We start from the raw sequence: 26504 nt of genomic DNA, 5'->3' as shown, positions 1-26504 counted from the left end.
TTTTTGTTTCTTGTTTACCGATGAAGAGTGTGATTATGTGATGCATTCCTAGCCTTTGTGGTGTAGGCCGTAAGGTTCACCATGCGATTTTTCATTTTTAACAACCTATGCGTGGATGCACACAATGGCCCCTTGTGAGTTTCTGACAAGTTCTTGACTTTGCTTTCTACAAAATTTCATATTGATGGTGGTATATAAGTAATTATTTGTCAAGGGAAGTAGTTGTTGATCCAAGAATATGTAGTATGCTTGCATTACACTGAAAATAACTTAAAGATCTTTAATCGGGCGAGGTGCTCCATTCCCCAAATTCATGTGGTCAGACTTATTTTATTCTTGAAAAAATTTTACATTTTGTCATCACTATAAAATATCCCGTAATTCTTCTTTTGAATAATAGCTAAAAATGGCCGTCGAGCTTTCTTCAACATACAAATTATTTTTAAAATCCCTTAAATTGTTGAAAAATCAGGATGATTTATCCAAAGAAGCACATTTAGGATAGTCCTTGGGAGGTGGAGGCAGCTTCTCTCTAGGTCCATCTCCTTCTTTAACAATAAAAACCATCATCATGCCCCATGAGACATGCATCTCAAAATGACAATGCATTAGCCATACCCCTGCAAAACCGAAACGATAGAAGGATATCAAAGATAAAACTTTAACTATAAAAAACTCTGAAAATCTATATATGGATAAATTTAGCGGTAAATTGACTATATTTGAAGGTTTTTACACTAAATTTCTCTAGACTTTGCAGATTTTCTCACCTCAAATATAAAATTTAGAGGCTCGAACTTGCCCATACAAGACTTGCACTATTGAACTAAGAAATGCCATTTTCTAGCCAGAATTTTCAGCAACACGTAGCATTTGTATCATTTTCCAAACCTCACAAATCCTTTTATGCTTTTTTCAAAGAAAAAATTTAAGAAATTCAGGCTATTATTCAAAATCTCACACTATTTTTTCATATTTTAGGCGGAAATTTTGCCTTCTCTTACTCCTGAACAGCATTTTTGACAAAACTCCCCAACATATGCAAAAAAACAGCTTATAGTGTACTTAAAACTGGCTAAAATTGCGCAATCCCGGTCAAATACCAAGCTTGGCTGGAAGAAAACCCATAAGTGTTTATTGTAAGAGCCAGCAAATCCTTTAAATTTTGGCCTCAAGACGGAGAGTTTTAAGTGTGTCCTTTTCATTCGTTTAGAATAAGTTTTTGGAGAAACAGAAGTAATAAGATTGAAAAAGGAAAAAATTACAACTCAGGCCTGAAAAGAAAAAGTTTTTTGAGAGCGCAGACAGAAGCAGGTTTTGTGAGGATCAACACAGATGAGCTAATGTTCGACACGCATACAAGAAGAAAAAATTTGACCGAAAATATGAGAATAGTGTAAAATCCTCAATAGTAACTTGAATTTCTCATTAAGAAAGCATAAAAAGGAATTGTGTAAAATTAGGAAAACCTGCTCTCTGTGTGTTGGGTAATCTATCCCCCAAAAATATAAGAAAGTAGTGAAATTTCCTACTTGAAAAAGCATAAAAGGGAATTGTGCATAATTAGGAAAACCGGCTCTCTGTGTTTGGGTAACCTTTTAACCCCTCTTTGACAATTATTTTCACAACTCCTATGCTTACCACACAAAATAAAAAATCTTCAATTCTATCGTACCTGGGTTATCCGTAAGGAATCTAATCGCAACCCAACCTCCAGCAGGGACTGCAACAGTGTTCATTGCTGGTGGGTCTTCAAGGTTGAAATTCTGGGGATCCTTCTGAGAGTCATAGGTTCCTTCACCCATCCCCACTACATAAAAGTTGTAGCCATGCAGATGAAATGGGTGGCTCTCAAAAAAGAGATTCTTCGTGTTTTGAAGTACCAACTGCACATTCTTGTTGAAATCCACCACCTTCACTTTTGTGCCTACCATCGCATGTAAATTTGCGGGCGTTTCACCCGTGTAGTTGTACTGAAGCAATGGCATGCTTGGGAAGTCCTCTTGATAAGCACTCTTTGCTAGCTCTAATGATCCCCCCAGCATAGCAGAGCCGTTGATGTGCGTTCTCTGATAATAAGCCTGTAGCCATCATATATTGAGCACAAAAAATGTTGTTAGCATATCAAGTGTATTGATAATTGCTGCATGTATTGAAATGATTTTACATGGATCCAGACAAAAATGGACTATTTAGATGGACTATCTAAGTAACTGTTTGAGTGCAAAACACTATCAAGTGTGTCAATATGTATCAATAAAGAAAAACCCACATAGATAACCCTACTGAATCCAAAAGTATCAAGATGCAATCCACATGCGACGTTTCAAACTAATAGCATTCATGTGGAACCTTTCTCTTTCGAAGTGGCGGGGGGGTCACTCACAAATATGTAAACATAACACGTGAGTTCAACATAAGGGATTCTTTAGTCCCATTTTTTGATACATTTTCAACATATAGAAGGGTACCAGCCAAAGCGGACATACACAGATTGATAAAGGAAAGGATTCATGAAAAATCTATAAATATGGAGTTTTTAAATTAGGTCTTGAACCCATGTAATATGGAGGGTAGTGACAACCGCATATATATATGTGTGTGTGTGTGTGTGGCACTGAGGAGAAGCTAAAGGGCGCTTATTGACTTATCTAGAAAGAAAAAACAGAGACCCAATCATTCCCCTACATTTTGTCCTAAACTTTGAGAGGATGATCAAGCATACCTGTAAAATGGAGATGCTGGGGGCTTGAAATGTCACATTGTTCACGGCTGTTCCGACCTTTTTGCCTAGAGGCCCATGGCAGACATCGCCCAGGGGGCATTCCACAATCGAGTATCCAACAGTGAATAGAAAACTTCGATCAACACTTTGTGGGACTTTCACTGGGTAGTCTTTGGTGTGCAAGCTTCTTAAGTTGCTCACATAGTTGAGAGCATAGGTAGAGTCATTAGCAGCTGGGAAGGAAGGAAAATCAAGCTCTTTAAGGGTTTTGTTGCGTGCGCCTTCGTACATGAAAAGACCACTTGTCATGGTGGTGGGGAATGGGACATAGTCTTCTCGTGCCGGAGAATACACGCTGCTCGCCATTACGTAGCCGTCCACATCTTGATCGGCTGTAACAAGCACATCTGCTGTCTGTCCTGCTGCTAACACTATCACATCTGTTGTATATGGCTTGCACAAGGAGCAGTCGGTCTCCACCACAGTGAGCTTATGCTTGGCAATTTGAAAGAACATTTGAAAGTTGACCGCTGCGTTGATCACTCTTAGAAGATAAGTCTCTCCTTTCTTCACTGTCATGATGGTTGCATCTGCATTCACGTAATAATTAAAATGATGGGTTTAGAATCATGAAGAACAGAAAAATGAAATTCTCATGGGTGTATAATGGATCAGCCTTTCTCAAAATAGCTTGTTAAAATGGGCTCTTCGAAATCATGGAAATTATTTTACAAATGGGATTTATATATGCAGACAAGATTGCAGTTCTTTGGAGCATCACAACTATGTGTGAGAGTGCACAAGTGCGGAAGAGTGAGAGAGAGAGAGAGAGAATACGAGAGAAAACACTAGACAGAGTGAGCAAACTCTGCAACTCAAAACCATGATGAATGACTATCCACCCTAGGCCCTTATATAGGGAAGTAGGGCTGGGTAAATAGCAGGAAAATTTGGGAATACCAAATCTGGACCAGGCCAGACCAAACTGGAAATGTCCGGCCATGCATCCTACATGCAATGCATGGGTGGCCAGCCTCGGAACACACTAGCCGTACAAAAATGCCAAAAGACGTGAAGCAACCGGGGATGAAACTCTTAAAATTAGAACATAAACTCTTTGGGTGAAATAGATTACAGTAAGTCTGCATGATTTTCGTTGACATGTAACCCCACCACAGAAAGCATCAAACCTAAATACATAAATATTTTATTTCACTCATGGACATAGAAATAGGCCTCTATTATTCACCTTAAGTAACAAAATCATTCCATGTAGAGAGAGTGAGAACTACTATTGACATGCTCAAAAAATCATAAGAATTGTTGCTTACTAACCCGTGGTGCAACCCTCAATTAAACGAAACAAGCAAGGGGACTACGCTATATTAACAAATTCTTAATGCTGAACACCTGTTCTAACACGGATTGAATTGGTTTTCCATTAAGATAGCCTTTGTATTGTAATGAGATGATGAGATATTGCTTCATTAACCCACTTGATTCATAAAGCAACTACCTTCTTGCGAGCATTCGTAAAGCAAGCCAGGTTGTCCATTAATGGTAAGAGCATCAGATATGTTGTAGCCCCCACCATCAGCCAAACCATATTTCTCAACATCCACTACATCCATACTCCACCATTCCCCTATACAAGGAGATAACTATCAAGTGAGCCTTCAGACAAAAACTTCTTTCTCTTTCAATCACAGACTGATGAATGATTAAGCCCCAAGTTTGAGCCTTCAGAAAAAAAACTTCTTTTGCTTTTAATCACTGACTGATGAATGATTATGCCCTAAGTTCTGACAGAAAATAACAACTTGCTCGTATAAACACCAAAATAGTAAGTCTCTATCCACAAAACCTCACAAATTGCAATGAATAATGTTTAAAAGATTCTAGACATAGGACTATCTGAACAAAGTAACTAAGTAAATGAAGCAGGTTACCTAGGAGGACGGGAAAGTCTGCTTTTGGCTGGATGGGAAAAGGGTAAGGCTTGCCCTTGGGAGGTAAAATGATAAAGGCACCATAGACAGTGGCCCTTTGCCATGCAAAATGTGCATGCCAGAAGAGGGTGCCTTGCTCTCGAGCAATGGTGAAGTTGTGCGTGTAATGCTCATTTGGCAACAAAGGACACTGTGTGATGTATGAGGGCCCATCTGCCCACACCGAAAACATTTGCCTCACGCCATGCCTGCACATCAGGATCAATAAGAATCAGTCCTTGCTGGCCTTAGAAAGATATAAAACAATCCCCAGCTATTGTTTTGCATCTGGCATACACGTTGGGCACACAAATTTCCACCTCATGAGTTCGTGCACAACATACTTAGTCCTGTCTTTGCTTCTGTGGTGCATATGCAATATGCCCTTTTCCGGATTATAACGCCCTAAGGCTATTGGCGACTTTAGTGGGCTTATTTACATGCAAATATGTAGGTAATGCTTGTCTGTCTATATACTTAAAAATATGTATGCACATAAGTACAGGAGCATGTATGTGTACAGATTGGACAATCTATCATATTCCTCTTGTTTGAGATGAAATGCAGAGTGAAAAGTTTCAGAAAAACCCTCAAACAATTCAAAACCTTAGCTAGTGAAATTAAGCTAAAGAAAACATAAGGATGTAAGCGAGATGGATTATCTAACCAATGAATGCTAGTCTCCTCCCGAATGTGGTTGGAGACCTTGATGTATACTCTGTCATTCTGCCGCACATAAACATTAGGGCCTGGAAATTGTCCATTGACTGACACAAGCTGCTTGGTTTTGTTGAGCCTTGTTACATTTGCATACAAAATCTGCGCACACATGTGATATACAAAGTTATGGCCAATTCGATTTTGATAACATGGCTATGCATCTTTACTTTGTAAGCAAATGAGTCACTAGCTGCCCAATCCTCAATTGAAAAACACTACATTACATGCAAAGGACTCAGCTTCTCTCTCTCTCTCTCTCTCTCTCTCTCTCTCTCTCTCTCTCAGAGACACACACACACACACACACACAAAGAACCTTCTATGAATTCAACATCTAGAGGGCACCTTCACCACGAGGAAAGATGCAGATTCAGATAAGTAATCCCGACAGATAGATACAAACCAAGTCAAAACCAGCACTACTTCTTGGTTTCCAACCTCTTGAATCTCCTAACATATACTTTGTATAACTCTCATTTTGTATATAACACATACAAAATGTCTGTGTGAGTGCAGATGCGCACAAGCAGCACCAGCGTGCTCACTTCTCTCTCTCTCTCTCTCTCTCTCTCTCTCTCTCTCTCTCTCTCTCTCTCTCTCATGCACCAGCGTGCTAACTTCTCCTCCTCCTCCTCCTCCTCCTCTCTCTCTCTCTCTCTCTCTCTCTCTCTCTCTCTCTCTCTCTCTCTCAACCACACACAGGCACAAGCATTCTTTCTCGCTCCCTGTAAAAATGAGGTACCTTGTAATGCAGGTGATGTGTTATGGTTCCGTCTTCGTTTTCGACAGAGTTCGCAAGCGCGTAGCTGTTTGCAAACAGCAGAAGTGCTAGCGCCAAGAGAAGTGATAGAAATTTGGAGGAAAACATATAGATTTAAAAAAATATAACGAAAAATTGGAAATTATAGATAGAGTTGCTTAATCAAGAGAAAATGAAACCAAATTGGTTGAGGAGGGAGGGTGGGTGGTAGCAAGTTAGGGCTTTGCAATTTAGTGCGTTATCAAACTCCAAAGAGTGTCAAATGTCGCAAGTACAGTGTATGAAAGTGTGTAGCAAATATAGCCCTTCGAAACGACCTAATTGTCACTATCTTAACGAAAGTTAGACCTTCGCAGATACTAGCCAAACCAATCGAGATAAAGCTCTATTAAAGGATAGAAAATAAAAAAATATTGGGTGGTTAAACTAATAAAAGCTTTGGGCGAGTGTGGAAGTTCAATCAATGGCAAAGATAGGAACTTAATTAAGTTTCTTAGTAGCTAATTGTGTTTGAGAGAAAAGAAGAAAAGGAAAGGGGGTTGGGGTTTGGGTTGGGTTGTAGAAAGACAAGTGAAAAATAAGCCAAAAAGAGAGTATAGGTACAAGAAGATGGAGGAGAGCCTTTTAAGTTGATGGTGGGCTTGAGAAAACAATGGAGATGGAGATAGTCACATGAAAGACATATGTTTATATGGAAAGGTGGGCTTCTAGTAGTAAGGGGAAACTGTGGGCTTCTTTGAAAGGTTTCTACTCCTAGCACAAGTTCAAAACAACTCAATCAAGACTTTCTTCACCTTTTGCCCCATTCAACTTCCTATGCAACTATGGTAGCACATGTGTTTCAAGCTTTTCTATTGTTTTTGACATGGCCCAAGCCAACTTGTACTTGACTTATTGACAACATGAGTTTTGAGAGTTGGCAAGCAGCGTAATTCTTGACCACCAATTGGCAAGCAATGTACCCTTTCTTACTCGCAACGGCGGCCAACAAAACTTGCAAAGTCACCCATCAAAAAGCTTGAATTTATTCGTTAGAACTAATTTTACCTTTTTAATCTTCTTGAAGATGGACTTTTTTACCTTGCATATGCATGTCCTTGCATGTAACATCGTAAAGTCTTTGCCACAGATCGAGGAAACAACTTAGCTTGGGCAAAAAAATAACAATGCTAGCTTGTAGCTACTCTGCGAGTCTTCTTATGAAGCGACTAGATTCCTATGCGGGGGCGGAGAGAGAGAGAGAGAGAGAGAGAGAGAGAGAGAGCTTAGGAATTTCCATTAATTTTGACCATTTAAGCCAATTCGTATTAGGTAGGGTTGATGGGATGTAGCTTTTAACCAAAACATGATGATAGACTTAGTGCAAAATAGTACTCGAAAGGAAAGGCTTACAACAAACAACATAATCAAATACTTTTTACATTCACCGAAAGGGTTTGGATTATGAGACGCACTTTCTAAGTAGTTTATACCTTATAAAGGAAGATTACACGAGGCTACTTTTCACAATTCATTTTCCTTTTACTATTGAAACAAGTGATGAAATCACGAGGCCTGCCCATGATCAATGACCACCTTTAAATAATTTATTGAATAGGCACTTTATTGGACAGGCACTTGCTCCACTCTAAAATAGTTCGTTAGTTTATTAATTAATGGTTTTTTTTAATTGTAATGAAATCGTAGCTACATATTCGCTACTTACATTGTGCAAATACACTCTAAAGGAAAGAAAATATTGAAGGAAAAATCAAGGAGAAGAGAAACATAAATGTACCAATGTGCATTCTACCACCTCTCTTTACATGGCACAAAAAGTCTTTTGACTTTCCACCTTCATGTATCTTTTCATTTCCTAAACTCACCCTTCACTTATACACTTAAAACTTCTTTTGACTTACTTAATGCCAACCATGGTAGCGAGGATGTTGTCATAAATCGATCATCCTTTAATGAATCCGTGCTGGTGGGGGGTGATGATTTTGTTCAAGGTTAAAGCCAATCTCATTATAATCACCTTAGCAATGATCTTGTATGCAACTGTTATCATGGAGATAGGCCGCCAATGCTTTAGCAGCGAGTGCTAGAAACAGAGTATTAAGACCATTTGAGAGACTAAATGTTCGCCATACATGAAGGTATTCATATGGAAGATGCTCTAGGGAGCCTTGCCTTCTGGCATCAAGGTGCGTGCTAGAGGGCTCGATTCTGACACGTGCTTTGGTTGTAGGTCAGCCTCTGAAGACCCCTTCATCTATTCTTCAAGTACCCTACTTCACAGGGGCTGGCCGCCAAGGTTTGCAAATGGGTATGGAGGACTTAGAAGATCATCTTCTTTACTGATGACTTGATCTTAGGAGGGCGTAGATTCCAAAACCAGGTCATCTTGGTGTGCACCCAAATTACTAGATTTTGCTACTTGAACCATGTTTCGAAGTCTAAAAACCTTCGGGTTTTTGAGGCCAAACTGGCTATGGCCCGTTTTGATGATATCGTGTGCACAGGTTTGGAAGTCTAGACCAACTAGCTATGGCCCGTTTTGATGATATCGTATGCATGAGCACTGAGCTCATCCATGGGGTTGGAGCAATAAGAGGGTCAACGGACAAGGATGAAGAATGGACTCATGCATCGAGTTGTGTAGAACACTTGAGAAGGTAGGTTCTTCATCACTGGGTTTTTTTTCCTTTGTGTTTGTGTACAAGCCTATGTTGGAACTCTAACCCCCCCAAGGCACTTCTAGTGCTTGAGGGCAACTCTATTTTGAGTTAATATAATATCTCTCAACTCACAATTGCAAAAAAAGAAGAAAAAATATGTCTTTTGACTCTTCACCTTCATTATGTTTTCATTTCCTAAACTCACACTTCACTTATGCACTTAAGATGTTTTGAAAGGCGATGTTTGCATGAGGGGGTCTCATTGGACGTCTGAGGGTTGTGCTGACGGTGTTGAGTTTTGAAGCAAGGGCTTGAGTGACCGTTTTGAAGGACATCAAAGAAGAAGTCCGCTTCAACTACCTTGGGCCTTACCTTAAGCTTTGTTGGGAGAAGAGGGGGAGATCGACCGCTTAAACAATCCAACACAAGCTTCCAAGCGTCACTATCAACCTGTCCACCTCTTCTTCCAATTTCCAAGCGCACACACTCACACCTAGACTATGACACTCATACACATAGTAAACATAGAATTTACATAGACATGCTTGTAAGAGATGTGTAAGAGATGGAGACTAAATTAGAGAGTACATAGCAAATAACCATAGCATAAGAGAGTAGAGAAGAGAATCTGCAAAAGAAAGGCCTAAATCTAGCACCAAACTCCACGGCACCTCTCTTATGGAGTTGGTATTTAATATATTATTTTTGAGTTTCAGGTGCCAAAATTTGAGGCCCCTCTTTTTACAACCACTTCACTTTTGTAAATGAGTGAAGCTCATTAGTTCTTGCATGACCCATAAGGGGAGTTCCCACTACAACTATTTACAGAGCCATAGTGGCTTATTGCAATGATGTTCTAAGATACTGTGCAAATATCAAATGGCCAAGAGTAATTGCCGTCGCCTCTTCATCAACTCCCCGCATTCCACTCTACGAAATCATCATCAACTCGATTAGTAAAATAAATAGACAGCACATAATTAATCATTACACCAGCTATCCCAATTGCAGCTAACCACTACAACAGGAGGGTGCGCGCCTAGTCTCGTAACATCCCTCCCACCAAGGATAGCAACTGTCCTCAGTTGCTCAACACAGAAATCAACTGGACCGTGAGTGATGGAAAGTGTGGAGAAGGTCGGAAAAGTTGTGAAAAAACTTTTCAGGCATCCATTTGACATCCTCTCTAGGGTGGCCCTTGAAGGTCAAAAGGTAACGGTTATAAATCATGCCAGTGCGTGTAGTGGTGGTCTCATGGTCAATTATTTTTTCAGGGATGAGTTGCTCTTCGTGGTCCACAAGTGAACGTGGGTCTTCATAAATGTGGTGTGTAGGTAGGGTTCCTCAGAATGGGCGTAAAAGACTAATGTGAAAGGCATTGTGAATGTGCCAATGTGCAAGTAGTTTTAAACGGAAAGAAACATCATTAATGACAACAAAAATTTTAAAAGGTCCATAAAAACGAGGAGAAAGCTTAACAAAGACATTAGTATCAACACTTTTAATCCTTTGTTTTTCGATACGAAGTAAAACATGATCACCTTTTTTGAATTGGTGTGCCTTGCGGTGCTTGTTAGCATGCTTGGTGTAAAGTTCTTGTGAGTGTTTAATGGCAGAATGTACACTTGTATAAATATCATGAAAGTCAATAGTGAAATTATCAGTGGCGGCAGGCACAACATTAGAAAGACGTGAAGCAGGAGTAGGAAGTGAGTGACCATATACAATTTCAAATGGAGACTTACCCGTGGCAGTGTGAGTGGTGTTGTTGTATGCAAATTGCAAAATATGTAGGTAATCATCCCATTTCTTAGGTTGAGAAGAAACATAAACCTTTAACAAGTAAATAATAGTGCGGTTGGTGACTTCGGTTTGACCATTAGATTCAGGATGAAATGCAGAAGTGAAGTCAAGTGTAGTGCCAAGATTTTCAAACACAGTAGTCCAAAAAGCACTACCAAAGTTTGAATCTCGATTAGAAATAATCACTTTAGGCAAACCATGATGCGGGAAAACAGTCTTAAGAAACAAAAGTGCAGCTTGATGTGCTGTGAGTGTTTTCTTACACGGAACAAAATATGCTTGTTTAGAGAAACGATCAATAATAGTCCATATCATGTCATGTTTGTGCATTGTGAGTGGGAAACCAGTAACAAAATCCATTGAAATATGTTCCCAAGGTCTTTCAGGAATGGGGAGAGGATGTAAAAGTCCCAATTTCTTACCTGTAGGCTGCTTTGATTTTTTGACAAGTCAAACAAGTTGAAACATACTGTTTAACATCCATTCTCATAGTAGGCTAATAGAAATCACGACATAAATTTTGAAAAGTTGCAGAAAATCCTCTATGTTCAGCATAAGGTGGTTTGTGTAATTCTTCAATAATTAATGTACGGAAAGGTTTAGTCACACACAATTTTTGTTTGAAATAGTAAAGGAAGTTTTCTTGAATAGTGTATTCGAGAAATGTGTGTACGGAATTATCAAGCATGTGCAACCATGTCGTTTTAAAGTCATCATCATGTGCATAAGTGTCAGGCATAGTGTCAAATGAAGTTCCTGTATTGATAGATGATTAAGTGAGGGTCTTCTACTCAAAGCATCAGCTACAACGTTTTCTTTACCGGGTTGGTATTGAATGTTGGGCTGAAAACTTTGAATAAAAGCGGCCCACTTAATATGTCTATCATCTATTAAGAGCTGAGAAAGTAAATATTTGATACTTTGTTGATCAGTTTTAATGATCAAGTCAGTACCCATTACATAATGTTTCCAAATTTTCAATGCATGTACCACAGCAGTCAACTCTTTATCATAAGTACTGAACTTTGCTTTAGACGGTTTGAATTTACGACTTTCAAAAGCAATTGGATGGCTATCTTGCATAAGGACTGCATCGATACCTTTTCCACTAGCAGCAGTGACTACCACAAAGAATGGTCTTTCAAAATCAGGCAATTCCAATACAAGTGCATTAGTCAAAGCATGTTTAAGTGCATTAAATGTCATAAAATCTAATATCTAACCAACCCAAATGATTTTCTCATATTAAATTGATCACTTAATGTGCGAGAATAAACGGGAACAAGTGTTAAGATATAGATATGTGCTTATAGATCTATCTCAACACGGGGCCAATAGTAAAGGGGCCCAAATGGGAGATAATGTGCAAGAATAAACGGGAACAAGTGTTAAGATATAGATATGTGCTTATAGATCTATCTCAACACGGGGCCAATAGTAAAGGGGCCCAAATGGGAGATGGTCTATCAAGAGCAAGGCTAACCAATGGAGCATAAGACCTTAGGTTTAGCTTCATTGAAGACCTCCAATAATGTGTGTAAAAGTCCTTTGACCTTCGGTAAGCTAGGGCTGAGCTTGAGGTGGGAACCCGGCCCAAGCTCAAGGTGCTTAACCTGCTTGAGGTGCTTGTCGTGCTTGAGGTGTTTGTCCTGCTTGAGGTGCTTGAATTACTCCATGCTTGAGGTGCTTGACTTGCCGCTTGATTAAGGTGCTTGAGGTGCCTTGACATGCTTGCCTGAGATGCTTGTGGGAATACCCCCTAGTCCAAGTGCTTTGTCATGCTTGATGACTAAGGTGCTTGAGCTCCTAAAGTCAAAAGCATCCCTACAAGAGGGGGGGCGAGCCCTTTTCCTAGGGATTAGAGAGAGAACACACACTAACACTCACAAGGGAAGCCCCAGCTTGAAGAGGCAGCAAGGACACATGTCATGTCCCTACCCATGTTACCTTCATGTGTTGCTTGAAGCCTATTGGCTAGGCTTCAAAGGGGTCCAATGATAAATTACTTGAATTATCTAATTGTTTTTGCATTTATCAAGTCCTCTCTCTCAAAGGGGAAAGGGGGACACTTGTCCCAAGGCTACCCCTGTTGCTTGTAATGGCTCCTGCTTGTGATTGGCTAGGCCTGGAGGGGTCCAATGAGCTTCAAGCATGAGCTACAGGGGGGGTCGACCCAAGCAAGCTAGGGGGGTGCTTAGGGGTTATACTCACCCACACACACTCACAAGCACTCTCATTGTGTGCTATGCAAAGTGGAAGAGCTCCCTCTCCAAGGAAGTAAAGGTTGAGAGCCTACACAAACACTCTTGGCTATGGAGTGCAAATCCAACCAAGAGCCATGCTTCAATGCTTAAGCTTGCCATCTCCTTCTTCTTCATTACTATGCTATTATGTATGCTAGCAACAAGAGTATGATAAGTGAGGAACTAATTCTTTCTCCTACGAAATGTTTCTTCTTCCTCTTTCCTACCCTCATTCCCTGCTAGCTCTCTCCACCTTCGAAGGTGTTTGAGGTCTTGGGATTGAGGCTTGGTATAGTTAAAGCTTTCTTCAAGTTTAGCTTATGCTATGATGGTGATGCATGAAGCTTTCCATCTTCATTGCTTCACCTAGGTCACAAGGAACACAAAGAATGTATTGTAACAAGTCTCTCTTTATGGGAGAAATCATAATACAAATGCCTATAGGAGGGGGGACCGGCTCCACATAAATCCGGTCCTCAACTGTTGTCATGTTCTCTAAATTCTCTCTCTTGCAAAAGTATTGTCTATGCCAAGTTAACTAATTGCTATAATTATGTTGCTATCTTCAATTATGTCTACCCGCTATGCTCACAAAATCATTTCTTGAAAGTACTCTCATTAAACTCCGCTACTCTCAAATTGAATAGGCAAATTCCATTACATTGGTATCAGAGCATTTGGTTTCTCTTTTCTTGCTTAAGAAGAGAGGTCCTTAAGTAGCCTATAAATGGTTGATGTTGTTAATTATAATAGAGTAAGTGAAACTGGGATCTAATATCGGTTTTGTTAAGCCCACTATGTGGGGGATGGTGCACACCTCGGGAGCTTTGGACTTAATAATGAAGTCTTTCTAGACTTGCCTACGGCTTTACCATTATTGAGCCATAAGAAGTCCGAAAGGAGCTAACCCTTGGCAACTCTGCTATGTTAGACCTACTCCTCTACTCTCTATAATTAACCACTTTGAGCCGTGGGTGTAGATGCTTAAGAGCCGATTTTCAAAGGCTAAGAGGAGTGGCAACTAAGGTTTTGTATTGCCAAAGCATACACTAAGTATAAACATAAATTTTGTTAACATGGCTGACAATAATCAAGAGAGTAGAATGAAAATTGATAGCTTTGATTTTGCACATGAAGGTGCTAATGATGATGCTCCCATGTTTGTGAATTATCTCGTCACTAGGTTGCAACAAGCTATGGGCAACCCTGTTTTCCAAGCCGAAGTTACTCAACAACTTCGTGCTTATGGAATTTCCCTTCCTCTCCCAGAGGAGAGAGAGCTTAGGAGGTCTCTTGAAGAGACCCCCAAAAGAAGACTCTCTCCCATTCGAGAGGAGGAATCCAAAGAGAAAGAAAGCAATGACAGTCTAAGTTCTTCTGAAGATGTGGCTCCACGAAGACGGCGGTCTAGACGATCGCCTACTCCTCCCATGAGGAAAAGAGCAACCCATAGTCCTTCTCCTCATCAGTCTGAAAGGCAAGAGAGGAAACAAAGGAAGAAAAGGGCTAGGAAGAAGTCACGCCCTTCTCCTTCTTCTTCACCTTCCTCCTCTTCCGATGAAAGTTATGGCTATTCTCCTAGAGAATACAACAGGGGAGGACATCGCAAATCATTTCTTGCATGGCGAAGGTCACAAAAGCTAAAGAAGTTCAAGGAGGGAGGAAAGAGTATCTCGTTTCTCACCTACGATGGCACCTTTGGTGCTACCGACAAAGTGTTGGCCTTCATCCAGCAATTTGATGCGGCCTTTGGGGACGAGGGCTTCACAAAGTCCTCCAAGCTACGCCATGTAGCTATGCACTTCCAAAAATCATCTCGTCAATGGTAGGCTAGCCTTCGTGGCAATGGAGAAGCCCCAAAGACATGGAAAACTTTACGAGTTTCCATCATGAAGAAATTTCTTCCAAGTGATACTAAAGATAAAGTTTTTACCAAATGGCGCGGCTTGAAGCTTCTCTCTCATGAGTCTATCAACAAGTATGTAGACAAGTTTTGGGATTTACATCTCAAAGCTACTGTCTTTCAAAAGATAGACTTTGCCGAACAAAGACAGCAATTCTGTGCGGGATTACCTGAAGAGATGGCCGAATACATCAACTCTCAACCGCCCGGTACTATTACCGAAGTAATCCACCACACCATGGTTGCTTCACACATCAATTTCCATCAAGGGGCTAGACGTAATGTCAAGCCCATGGAAAACAAAGATAAAAATGATGCAAAGGGGAAATCCAATGCTCAAAATAATTCCCAAAGCACTTCCCACAACAACAACAACAACAACAACAACAACAATCGGTCCAAGGAGAAGGGAGTTTACAAAGGTAAAAACAATCTCTCTCCTGAAGAGCTTGAAGATTTTCGCAAGGACCATAAGTGTTTCAAGTGTGGAGAGCAAGGACATGGCTATCGTTCTTGCCCCAAGAAGAATACTCGCAATGAAACTCCTAGGGCTTCCACCATCGAAGCTCCAAAAGAGGATAGTCATTGCAAAGGATCATCACTTTCCTATGCATGGGGAAAGGTAAGAGAGCATGATGCCTTCATCTTGTTTGACCCAGGCTCTACTCTCAACTTCATATCAATAGAGTTGGCCACCAAGTTGGGCATTCAAGCTTTTGAGATGGGAGATATAGTAACAGCCGATGCAGCTTTCAAGGGACAACAAGCCTCTGTTACTCCCTTGATTGGGAAGTTGAGGCTTCATGTCCAAATCTATGTCGACAAAGAAGACTTCTTCATCTCTCCTCTCCAACATCAGGATGTTATCCTAGGGGCACCATGGTTTGATCGCATGGCTGCCAACATGAAGTTCCCTGAAAGGAGAATTTACTTCACCTACAGGGGAAAGAACATGTATATAGATGCTAGTGAGCGCGGTCGCACTATTCCACTTGTAAATCCTCTTTCTTTTGATAAATCAATGAAGAGCTCAGTTTCTGCGTACATGATTTATGTCAAAGAGTCTCTAAAAGCTAATAATGTTTCATCAAATGTAAATGATAGGAATCAAGAAGAGTTAGACTTGTCTACTTTTCTAAAAGGATTCCAAGATGTGCTCATCGATGATATCCCTATGGACCTACCTCCAAAACGAGGGGATGATGACCATCGTATTGAGCTCCTTCCAGGAAGCTCACCGCCTAACAAACCTCCTTATCGAGTCTCACAAGCTCAACAAGAGGAGATTATGAGGCAAGTACAGGAATTGGTAGACAAAGGGATGGTGAGGCCTAGTTCCCCTCCCATTTGTTCTCCAGTCCTTTTAGTGCAAAAGAAAGATGGTACATACCGTATGTGTGTGGACTATCGAGCACTAAACCATATCACTATCAAAAACAGATTTCCCGTGCCTCGGGTAGAAGATCTGTTTGATAAGCTACAAGGCTCTACCTACTTCAGTAGGATTGACCTTAAGAGTGGCTATCATCAAATAAGGATAGTGGATGAAGATATCCTAAAGCACAACATTTGGTCTTTATGAATATCTAGTCATGCCTTTTGGCTTGACTAATGCACCAGCTACTTTCAATCGTCTCATGGAGAAAATTTTTAGACCATATCATAAATTCACTGGAGTGTTCTTTGATAATATCATCATCTACTCCAAGTCTTTGGAGGAACATAAGCAACATCTCCAAGTGATTTTTCAAGCCTTGAGAGAGAACAAACTTTTTCTCAACCAAAAGAAAAGTGAATTCTTCCTTCAAGAGATTCAATATCTAGGTCATATTATCTCTCACGATGGTATTCGTATGGATCCATCAAAGTTAGAGGTAATAAAATCATGGCCTAACCCAAGGAATCTACATGAGCTAAGAAGCTTTATTGGTATGTGTGCATACTATCGACGCTTCATAGCAAAATTCTCTCAAGTAGCAGGACCACTACACGACTTAACAAAGAAGAACGTTAAGTTTGTATGGACTGCTAAGGAGCAAAATGCTTTTGAAAAACTCAAAGAGAAGCTTACTTCCCAACCAGTCCTCGTGCTTCCGGATCTCTCAAAGCCATTTGAGGTCCAATGTGATGCGTGTGGTGATTGCCTTGGAGCGGTTTTGCTTCAAGAAGGGCATGCCATAGCATATGAGAGCCGAAGGCTCAATAGTGATGAACGAGTCTTGGGCATTTATGAGAAAGAGCTTTTAGCTGTTCTACATGCCCTAGACACATGGAAGCACTATCTATTGGGGACTCCATTTATCCTACGAACCGACCACCAAAGTCTCAAGTATTTCATGACGCAAACCAAGCTTTCCGACAAACAAATGAGGTGGGCAAATTTTCTTTCGCAATTTAATTTCCATATTGCTCACATAGCTGGTAAGCACAATCAAGTTGCCGATGCACTTTCACGACGACCAAAAGTTAATGCGGTGTCTATAGCTACTCACAATGATCTATCCTCTATGATAGATGAGTATGCTACTGACCCTGACTTTAAAGACATAATGTCAGCCCTTGCTTTGGGGAAGAAAGAGGAACCATTCACCTTGCAGGATGGTTATCTTCTCCACGGCAATAGGCTATGTGTTACCCATGCCCTTCGTGAGAAGGTTATGTATGAATCCCATGCTCCTCCATATGCAGGGCATAGAGGTATTCAACCTACTCTCCGAGGAGTAGAGACGTATTTCTATTGGCCTACCCTGAAAGTGGACATACAAGAGTATGTTTCAAAATGTGTAGTATGCCAAAAGACCAAGTATGATAGAGGGAAGCAACCTGGATTACTCCAGCCATTGCCTATTCCAAATTCACCATGGGAGAGTATATCCATGGATTTCATCTTTGGATTACCCAAGTCTATCCATGGGAATACAGGAATATGGACAATTGTCGACAGGTTTAGCAAGCAAGCACATTTTATTCCTGTCAAAAAGACTATTAAGGCACATCAAATGGCAACTCTCTTCATATCTCAGATTTTCAAGCACCATGGATTACCCACATCCATCGTGTCAGATAGAGATCCGAGAATGACCAGTAATTTCTGGAAAGGTCTCTTTGAAAATCTAGGAACAAGATTGAATTTCTCTTCGGCCTATCACCCACAAACGAATGGCCAAAGTGAGATAGCCAATCTTACGATACTCGATCTACTCAAGACTTATGTTACCGAAGTAGATCAACGCTCACAATGGGAAAAGTATTTACCTCTAGTAGAGTATGCCTACAATAATACTGTACATACTTCTACGGGGAAAGCACCTTTCGAGATCATAGAGGGAAGACCTAAAAGTCCCTTGCTACTCAAAGTACATGGGAAGATATTCGCCGCCGATGAATATAGCCATGACCTACAAGAATCTTTTCAAAAGATTAGGGAGGCTATAGCCATCTCTCAACAAAGGCAAAAAGCTGCTGCTGATAAGCACAGAAGAGCCTTAATGTTCAAAGAAAATGATTGGGTCTTACTCAAGTTCCTAAGGCTCGATTAAGGAAAACGACGGGCAAAAATCCTACGGGCCATCAAAAGTATTATGCTAAACTAGCAAAAAGATACTATGGTCCTTTCCAAATCTTGAAGCCTATCAATGAGACGGCTTATCAACTCAAGTTGCCCAACCATTGGCTTATACACAATGCCTTTCATGTAAGCCTACTTAAGCCCTACAAACGAGAGCCACCAATTGAACCAATTATTGAAGACCCTCCCGAAGTTGAAGACCAAGAAGAGGTGCTACAACCCGAAGCTGTCCTTCGGCATGAAGACAAGGTACTACCACTACAAGAGGTTGTGTGCTCTTGTGACGCTGTTAGCGACGGAAATACACTGGGTTTTTATAACCCCCGGCGTCGCTAAAACCGTCGCTACGAGAGCGTCGCTATATGCGTCGCTATAAGCGTCGCTATATAGAGACGCTCATAGCGACGCTGATAGCGACGGTTATAGCGATGTTTACACAGAAGACTATAGCGACGCTCATAGCGACGCTATAGAGCCATAAATAGTGACGCTTATAGCGACGCCCGAGAGAATTTTTTTTTGGTGGCAGGGCATTGAATGCCCTGCCACCCATCAACCATATTGTACTTGATTCACTTTTTAAAAAAAGTGCAAGGGTAGATAATAGACCCAAAATAGTCACCCACAAGACGCATTGTTTGCAAAATTGACAATTGTACACATCATAGGCGAAATGAATTGATTGGCAAATGTAATAATGACAATTGTACAACATCATAGGCATAAAGAATTGATTGGCAAAAGGAACTGCGGTGACAAATGTAATAATATACATGGTTCAAAAAGACGTATAAAATCCGTCTCATGATACATAAGCTATGAGAAACCCTAAACTCATGCTATCTAGCTACGGCTAAACTGACGTCGTTTAGTCAGACGTCTCATCGCGTCCAAGCGGCATATCTGTCGGATTCTGCAAAAAAAGACAATAAGACAGCTTTCAGTAAGTATAAACATATAACGACATTTATAAAACAATACAAAAAATAAAAAAGAGTAAACCCTAATACTAACTATGCCGCCGCGAGAACTGAGAATGTCCATCAGGGCGTTTAAGCCCTTCCTGCCTGCGTACTCGCGCTCGTACGGTGTGGGATCACGTCCTGTCATCGACCACTGTCAAAACATACAAAGATTTCATTATGTTAGAATTAAAAAACTCATAAACCCTAAATTATCGAACATAAAGAGCAATGTGAAAACACTTACAAAATCGGCCTCAAATGATGCCCATCCACCGCTCCCCAAGTGGTGCGAGCTCGCTGCCTCTACTCGCGCTCTGGCTGCATCCTTTTGTTGCTTCCACTTGTCGGGATTCTTGCGCGCTGCTTTCTTCGCATTCTTCCAATCTTCTTTGCCAGCCAATCTGGCCTGTTCCACCCATTCTTGATTGCTTTTTGCACTTCGGAACGCTTGTGTTTGCAGTATTTGCGCATTCGAATCTTCATCAGGTCTTCATTGAAGCGCTGATCCCGTGTTGGAACGGGAAACTCATCATGAAGTATGCTGATGACTCTGTTTTTTAAATCACTTGGTACTTCACTCCATTTGTTTAGTATGTAGTGTCTAAACAGCTGAGAGCAAAGACCACGCATACGCGAGATCACCTTCTTACCGTCATCATCCATGATGATGCCGCCGCTGATGTCGACGGAGTAAGGCAAGCCCTCTGGCCGGTGACGCGTGAACCTGGGTGTCCCGGCAGGGGTCTCTAGCGGCGTGTCGATGGGGGTACGGACGTCAGGTGTCTCCACCGGCGTCTGGGCCCCTAAGCGAGGAGTGTCGAGTGGGGTGGCTCCTGGCGGAGTAGGTAGAGGTGTGTAGCTTCTAGGAATAGTCAGCCATGCAAAACCTAGCGTAGATGGCGATGCTGTGGCTGGTGTGGGGGCGGGCAAAGAAGGGGAGGGTAAAGAGCCTCGTCGAACACGAGGCGGTGTGGAGGCATCGGTGGCGGAATCCCCACAACAACCGCCACCGCCACCGCCACCACTAGAGCGCCGGTGTCTAGACGAGTGTGAAGCTCGTCTCGTCGACGCCGAAGCTTCGGAGCGCGCCGAATGCTCTGAAAGAGAGGGAGATGCGGATGGAGTAGGAACGCGCGATGATGCGCCAGAGCGATGACGCTCCACGTACCACTGTCTCTGCTGCGGTGACAAAGAAGAAAGAAACTCCTCATCATCCATACCTGCATTAAACACACGAATATTTAAACTTAATATTGAATGAATAGAGTAGACAATGACGCAAAGACCATTAAATACAATGACGTAATGACGCATATAAATACAATGACGCAATGAATTGAGTGATAGAAGAGGCAAGTCGAAAACTCAGAATTTTCAATCAAAAGATGTGAGCGCGAGTAGAAAAGAGCGTTATACACCATGGAAGGTACTTAGAGAGCCAGAGCTTTTACAACACGGAGCAAAATTGTTCAAATACAATATTTGTGGCTTTAAGAGATCTCTCTCTCATCCTCGCATAACTCAGCATAACTTCCTATATCTTTATAGAGCTCTCCGTTTAAACACATATCCTCTGTTTCATTTTGTAGCTCCTCTGCATGCACCCCATATAGAGTAGTAGCATCTTGATGCTCGTCTGGCACCACCGCAGCGGCTTCTGATTGAGCATCTTCTCTAATCTCCTCCATTGATGTCGTTGTGATTGGCACATGGTAGCCTTCATACGTCCTTGCACTACGAGGGGCTACCTCTATGACGTACCACCAGTTTAATGTAGACTTTGTAGGATGAAATATTACCTGCCAGAGCCACATAACTTACATGAGAGCTTTCGAGCACATAACTTGTAAAAGGGGGATGTTAACTATTTACATACTTACTTGTTCACAATGCTCGAGTAGTACGAAAGTGTCTCTTAGGTCAGCCCATTTCTTAGTAGAATCCACCTCAAGAAAACCAGACTCTCCTCTACGCACAGTAGCGTTGCGACCCTCCATGATTATCTTGAACCATTGCACATCGAACAAGTCGACAAAAAATCCTCTGTAATCGATCCTCAAAATCTCTTGCAGCGTGCAGAAGTAAGTGAGTTCCGCCACCACAGGATCTGCATCAGAGGAAAGTCGTCGACTAGACTGTTCAAATTTTGCCATGATTCCACAATCTTGAGTAAGACGCTTTTTGTCGATTCGTTCCACCCTAAAATGTCGACCTTTACACCATGCTGCTGTGTATGACTTATACTACAACGAACAAAGATTATGAGTGGCCGTTCAAACGTTTATAAATAAAGTCACTTGCTAGTCGTACATTGCAAACTTACCTTGGTCGCGCAACCCCGAGAGTACTCCCACTCTTCTTCAGTCACTTCGTCACCGCATTGTTGTGCGCTTTTCAATTGGTTGTGCAACCATCTTAAGCTCATGAAGGTTGGTAGGCTCTCCAGAACCGCTGGATAGTGCATCGGTGGTCGTCTTCCCCGTCTCCACTCGATTCGTGCCCTTTGTCGCTCTTGCTTTGCATCCTCATATTGTGAAATCCACTTTTGCATCACTGGATTGTGAAGCATGCAAAATCGGTTGATTTTAGCCTCTAGATCTTCCGTCATCTTCTTCTCAACACCGAGATTGCACATGACAATCCCAGATATGCGCTCATCATCTATGGTTCGCCATAGCGTGTCCCGGGATTTATCAAATCCGTCTAGCCACTCTCCAATGTACACTAGGGACTCTGATACCAACCAACCTTCTGCCATGCTACCCTCCGGACGTGCCTTTTGACGCACATATCCCTTAAGCGTTTTCATGAAACGCTCTAAGAAGAACATCCATCTGGAATGAACTGTGCCAGCTATTCCCACCTCATCAACTATGTGAACAAGAAGATGCACCTGAATGGTTAGCATTGTAGTAGGAAAATGTTTCCCAAACATGCACACAAGCTCCGCAGCATTTAGTTTGGCGAATGGTATGGAGTCTACGTTGATCTCCTTTTGTGAGATCCATTGCACCAGCTTTGCAAGTTTGTAGATTGTGTTACGGATGTCGAGAGACAAACATCCCTCAATGGCAACCGGTAAAATAAACTGTAAAGTATGTGCAGCAATGATGTTAAAGTCCACATTTTATGCAATGATATTAAAGTCCACTATGAACGTACCTGACACATTTTATGCCAATCGTGTGACTTCAAACCGGTAAGCTTTCCTTCTTTAGTAAAACACATTCGGAGCGAGTGCATTACGCCAGTGGGGGTCCGCAAAGATCGAATGGTCTCTTTTACTTTGCGTTCTTGGGCTCCTGTGAAAATCCATGGTGCTTTAGGGAGTTTTATCGATCCATCAGACGCTGTTTGCGGCCAATATTGCTCCATACAATCCACATTTCTAAGGTCAACTCTGGCTCCCAAAGTATCTTTCTTGCCGGTCAGATGGTCCCATAGTAGATTACCCACATTCTTGAATATGTGCATTGGATCGAGCAAGTGATTGATCATGAGTCGGGGCAAGTATGGTAACTCGTACCATAGAGATAGTCTCTTCATCCCTGGAGGCAATCCGTCATCGCACATCTCCTTCTGCTCTAACCATGCTTGTGCAGACATCCTTGGTGGCTCTCTTCCCAAAAATCCGTCGCGTAACACATGATTCTCTGGAAGATACGCTTGATGACCTTCGTAGATTTGCTTCTTCAGTGAGGGTGCCCTACGTGCATTCAGTCTAGGTCCACATGTGACACATGCTCTGTATCCGCTTGTTTGAATCCCTACATGTATACACATGATAATAGATCAACTATGGGAAAAAACAAGATTTACAGTGTCTGAGTGAGGAGTGTCAATAGATCACCTGAGCATTCTGTTAGCCCGGGATAGTCATGCATGGTCCACATTAGAATGCCTCTAATCAAAGCATTCCGTCGTCCTGTGTGTCGTCTCATATCCACCACCTCTATGCCAATCCACAATTGTTGTAGCTCTTCCAATAGTGGACGAAGATACACATCCATATTCCCCACTTTATATCGCCCTGGCACAATCAAGCTTAGCCATAGGTGCCCCTTCTTCGTAGTCAACCACGGGGGAATGTTGTAGTTGACGATGACAACGGGCCATACACTGTAAGATGTTGATCTTTGACCAAATGGATTTACGCCATCCATAGCCAGGCCTAAGCGCAAATTTCGAGCTTCCCTGGCAAAATCCGACCATGTTCCATCTATATGTTTCCACGCTACGCAATCTGCAGGAATTCGTAGCACACCATCCGAAGATTTATTCTCCTCATGCCATGATGCTAGGGCGGCCATGGACTTACATTCGAAGAAATGCTTGATGCGAGGAAGCAGAGGGAAATGTCGCAAAACCTTTTGTGGAATTTTTGTCCCGTGGAGATCTACTCGATATCTTTCGGAATCACATTTCGGACACTTCTCCATGTCTATGTATTCCCCTCTGAAAAGAATGCAGTCATTAGGACAAGCGTGGATAGAATTGTAATCCATCCCCAAGTTTCACAAAATCTTTCTTGCTTCATCTCGGGAATCTGGCATCACATTGTCAGCTGGTAGTATCTGCTCTTTCAGCAATCTACACAACATAAAAATATGATACAGTCGTGTAAAAATCTATCAGATCATTATACATTTAGAGTTTTATTAAAGTAAACTAATTGTAATAGATCACCTGAAAAGCGTTGTGACGCTAGTGTCACTCCATCCAAACTTTGCCTGCATGTTGAGAAGAACCAGGAGTGCTTTCAATCTAGACATACGTGCTCCATTATACAATGGCGTATCTCACTTTTCATATCATCATAGATAAGCCTTTCTGAATCCATGATCGTCTCGATCATTTCATCAATCTCGGGCTCAAACATTGCCTCGTTGGGAATGTGCTTTGCATGATTATCCCCCGAGCTGTCAGAGGCTACATCTTGTGGCCTCACATATGCTGCTTGACCAAAGCGCCTGCGAACACGTCTATTGGGTTGCAAGATTGCTGCTTGTTGGCCAGCGTCAGAGTCTGACGAGTTATAATTAGCAGCAACTCGATCTATAATAGATGGATCGAACTCGCCAAATTCGCGAACGTGCTGCAAAGAAACACGTCTTGTCCGTCGCACAGCATGCTTGCATTGATTACAAGGACATAAGACCCTCGTTGAGAGATAGATGTTTCGGTTGGACGGTCCCACATCCTCGTCACTACTCATAATGAGGATAAAAATCTTATAACCTGGACAACAAATTTAATATTCTATTGGCATTCTTCATCTTATCTCTCTCTCTCTCTCTCTCTCTCTCTCTCTCTCTCTCTCTACCTCACATTCTCTAGTCATGTCCAATCCCCGCACACCTCGGTCTAGAGGTGCACGGAGATCAGAACCACCGGGTTATAATCTCGTCTTTATTGGTCAATACCTATATTTGTGGGTACAAGAAATCTACAGACCCACGTCTACATGATACTGCATGTAGTGGACAAAACCCCTTTGCCTCTTCTCTAGCTGTAGCACTTCACAGCATCTTAACATCTTTTCACAGTAGATCTTTTCACTGTTCGTCTAACTCTAAACCCTAAACCGTAAGTAATTCTTGCGTGGACTCGATCTAACGTAAATAAGCGTAAATCTAAATAAACGTAAATCTAACTAAAAATAAACCTAAATCTAATTTAACGTAAGTCTACATCTAACCTAATCTTTAACGTCTTTTGGGATAGTTTCCTACGACGTTAAAACTCTCTTCTTCTTGTGTGTGTGTGTGTGTGTGTGTGTGTGGGTAAACCTAAATAAATCTAAGTCTAATCTAATATAACATAAATCTAAATCTAACGTAAATTATGTTATATTAAAAACAAAGAACTAAACTAACAGGGATTATAAGAACCTTAAAACTGATTTAACACATAATTTTTCACATAACTCGGCAAGAGTTGGCATTCTCATCACTAAAGATGTGAGAGTTAACTTCCGGCGGTGACGCTGCCTCATCTCCATCCACATCTGACGACAGCAATTGGCCCTTTAGACCGTTCTTGCTCTTGTTACTAACTTTGAAGTTGCTGTTGAATGACTAGAGGTTGTCTAGATGGTCATTGTGTCGGGGATGTAGTGACTCTTGCCGCCCTGAAGATCCACCTTCTTCCCTATCTTCTGAAGACATTTCACCAGTACTTTTGGATCGACGGAGCCCACCATGAGTGAAGGCAGCAATACCCTATATTCCATTGAGTGCTTTCTTCACCCGCTTCATGCAGGCATCGCAGCCTATGGAGACCTAAATCTAATCTAATATAACGTAAATCTAAATCTAGCGTAAATAAACGTAAATCTAGTTAAAAATAAACCTAAATCTAATTTAATGTAAGTCTACATATAACCTAATCTTTAACGTCTTTTAAGATAGTTTCCTACGATGTTATAACTCTCTTCTTCTTGTGTGTGTGCGCGTGTGTGGATGTGTGTGCCAATAAAAAGAGATAAATGGTATAACCTTTCTATCACCCATGCCAAGTATGATAGATTGATTATGCCATTTCCCTCTTGAATAATAGGTCTTGAGTTCAACTCCTCGTCGGCTAGATCTTTAAGTCTTTTAATTTTAATTAGTTTCCTACGACGTTAAATTAGTTTCTCTCTCTTTCTCTCTCAATGTGTGTGCATTTTTTTGGATCGTATGCATGTTTTCTCTCTCTTTTCCTCTCTCAATGTGTGCGTTTTTTGTTTATGCATGTTCTCTCTCTCTCTTTTCCTCTCTCAATGCGTGCGTTTTTTGTTTATGCATGCTCTCTCTCTCTCTTTTTCTCTCTCAATGTGTGTGTGCATTCTTTGTTTATGTATGTGTGTGTGCGTTTTTGTTTTTGTTTGTACTCTCTCTCTCTCTCTCTCTCTCTCTCTCTCTCTCAAAAACACTATGTGTGTGTGTGTGTGAGAGAGAGAGAGAGGGAGAGAGAAAGAGAGGAAGGGAACATGAGAATGAGGAGAGGGAAGGAGCATACCTGGCTCTCCTTCCTCTGCTCGTGTGTGTGTGTGTGTGTGTGTGTGTGTGTAGAGAAGAAAAAGAGAGAGAGAGAGAGAGAGAGAGAGAGAGAGTGAGGGAGAGCGTTACCTGCTCCTTGCTTGAGGGCACCGAAAAACTCAGATCTGAGATCTGAGTTTTTGGGCG

General features: G+C 41.5%; 1 protein-coding gene across 2 annotated transcripts; it reads right to left on the bottom strand.

Moving 5' to 3' along the window:
• Window positions 1-373: 373 nt before the first annotated feature.
• Window positions 374-6995, bottom strand: LOC147449133 (laccase-4-like). 2 transcript variants are annotated; one of them, XM_086521697.1, is made up of 7 exons: window positions 6176-6995; window positions 5381-5532; window positions 4675-4922; window positions 4242-4370; window positions 2726-3315; window positions 1676-2081; window positions 374-620 (listed from the first exon to the last, which is right to left on the bottom strand). In XM_086521697.1, exons 1-7 carry the CDS (start codon window positions 6299-6301, stop codon window positions 469-471), a joined length of 1803 nt encoding a protein of 600 aa, XP_086377823.1. In that variant the 5' UTR covers window positions 6302-6995; the 3' UTR covers window positions 374-468. The 2 variants fall into 2 exon arrangements, with proteins under 2 accessions (XP_086377823.1, XP_086377824.1); XM_086521698.1 differs by lacking the exon at window positions 6176-6995 and adding an exon at window positions 5837-6024.
• Window positions 6996-26504: the final 19509 nt, after the last annotated feature.

This window comes from Adiantum capillus-veneris, chromosome 10, assembly GCF_014529385.1.
Source record: "Adiantum capillus-veneris isolate H3 chromosome 10, ASM1452938v2, whole genome shotgun sequence".
Taxonomy (NCBI): Eukaryota; Viridiplantae; Streptophyta; class Polypodiopsida; order Polypodiales; family Pteridaceae; genus Adiantum; species Adiantum capillus-veneris.
Note: the sequence above shows the minus strand (reverse complement) of the source record. Positions and strands in the feature narration are given on the sequence as shown.

What these genes read in the sequence shown, in the direction of transcription:
- LOC147449133 (XM_086521697.1), bottom strand. Translation starts at nt 6,301, where the DNA reads ATGTTTTCCTCCAAATTTCTATCACTTCTCTTGGCGCTAGCACTTCTG. An exon ending in GAGGAGACTAGCATTCATTG is followed by an intron (nt 4,923 to 5,380) that starts GTTAGATAATCC and finishes CCTGATGTGCAG; the next exon opens with GCATGGCGTGAGGCAAATGT. An exon ending in AGACTTTCCCGTCCTCCTAG is followed by an intron (nt 4,371 to 4,674) that starts GTAACCTGCTTC and finishes CTCCTTGTATAG; the next exon opens with GGGAATGGTGGAGTATGGAT.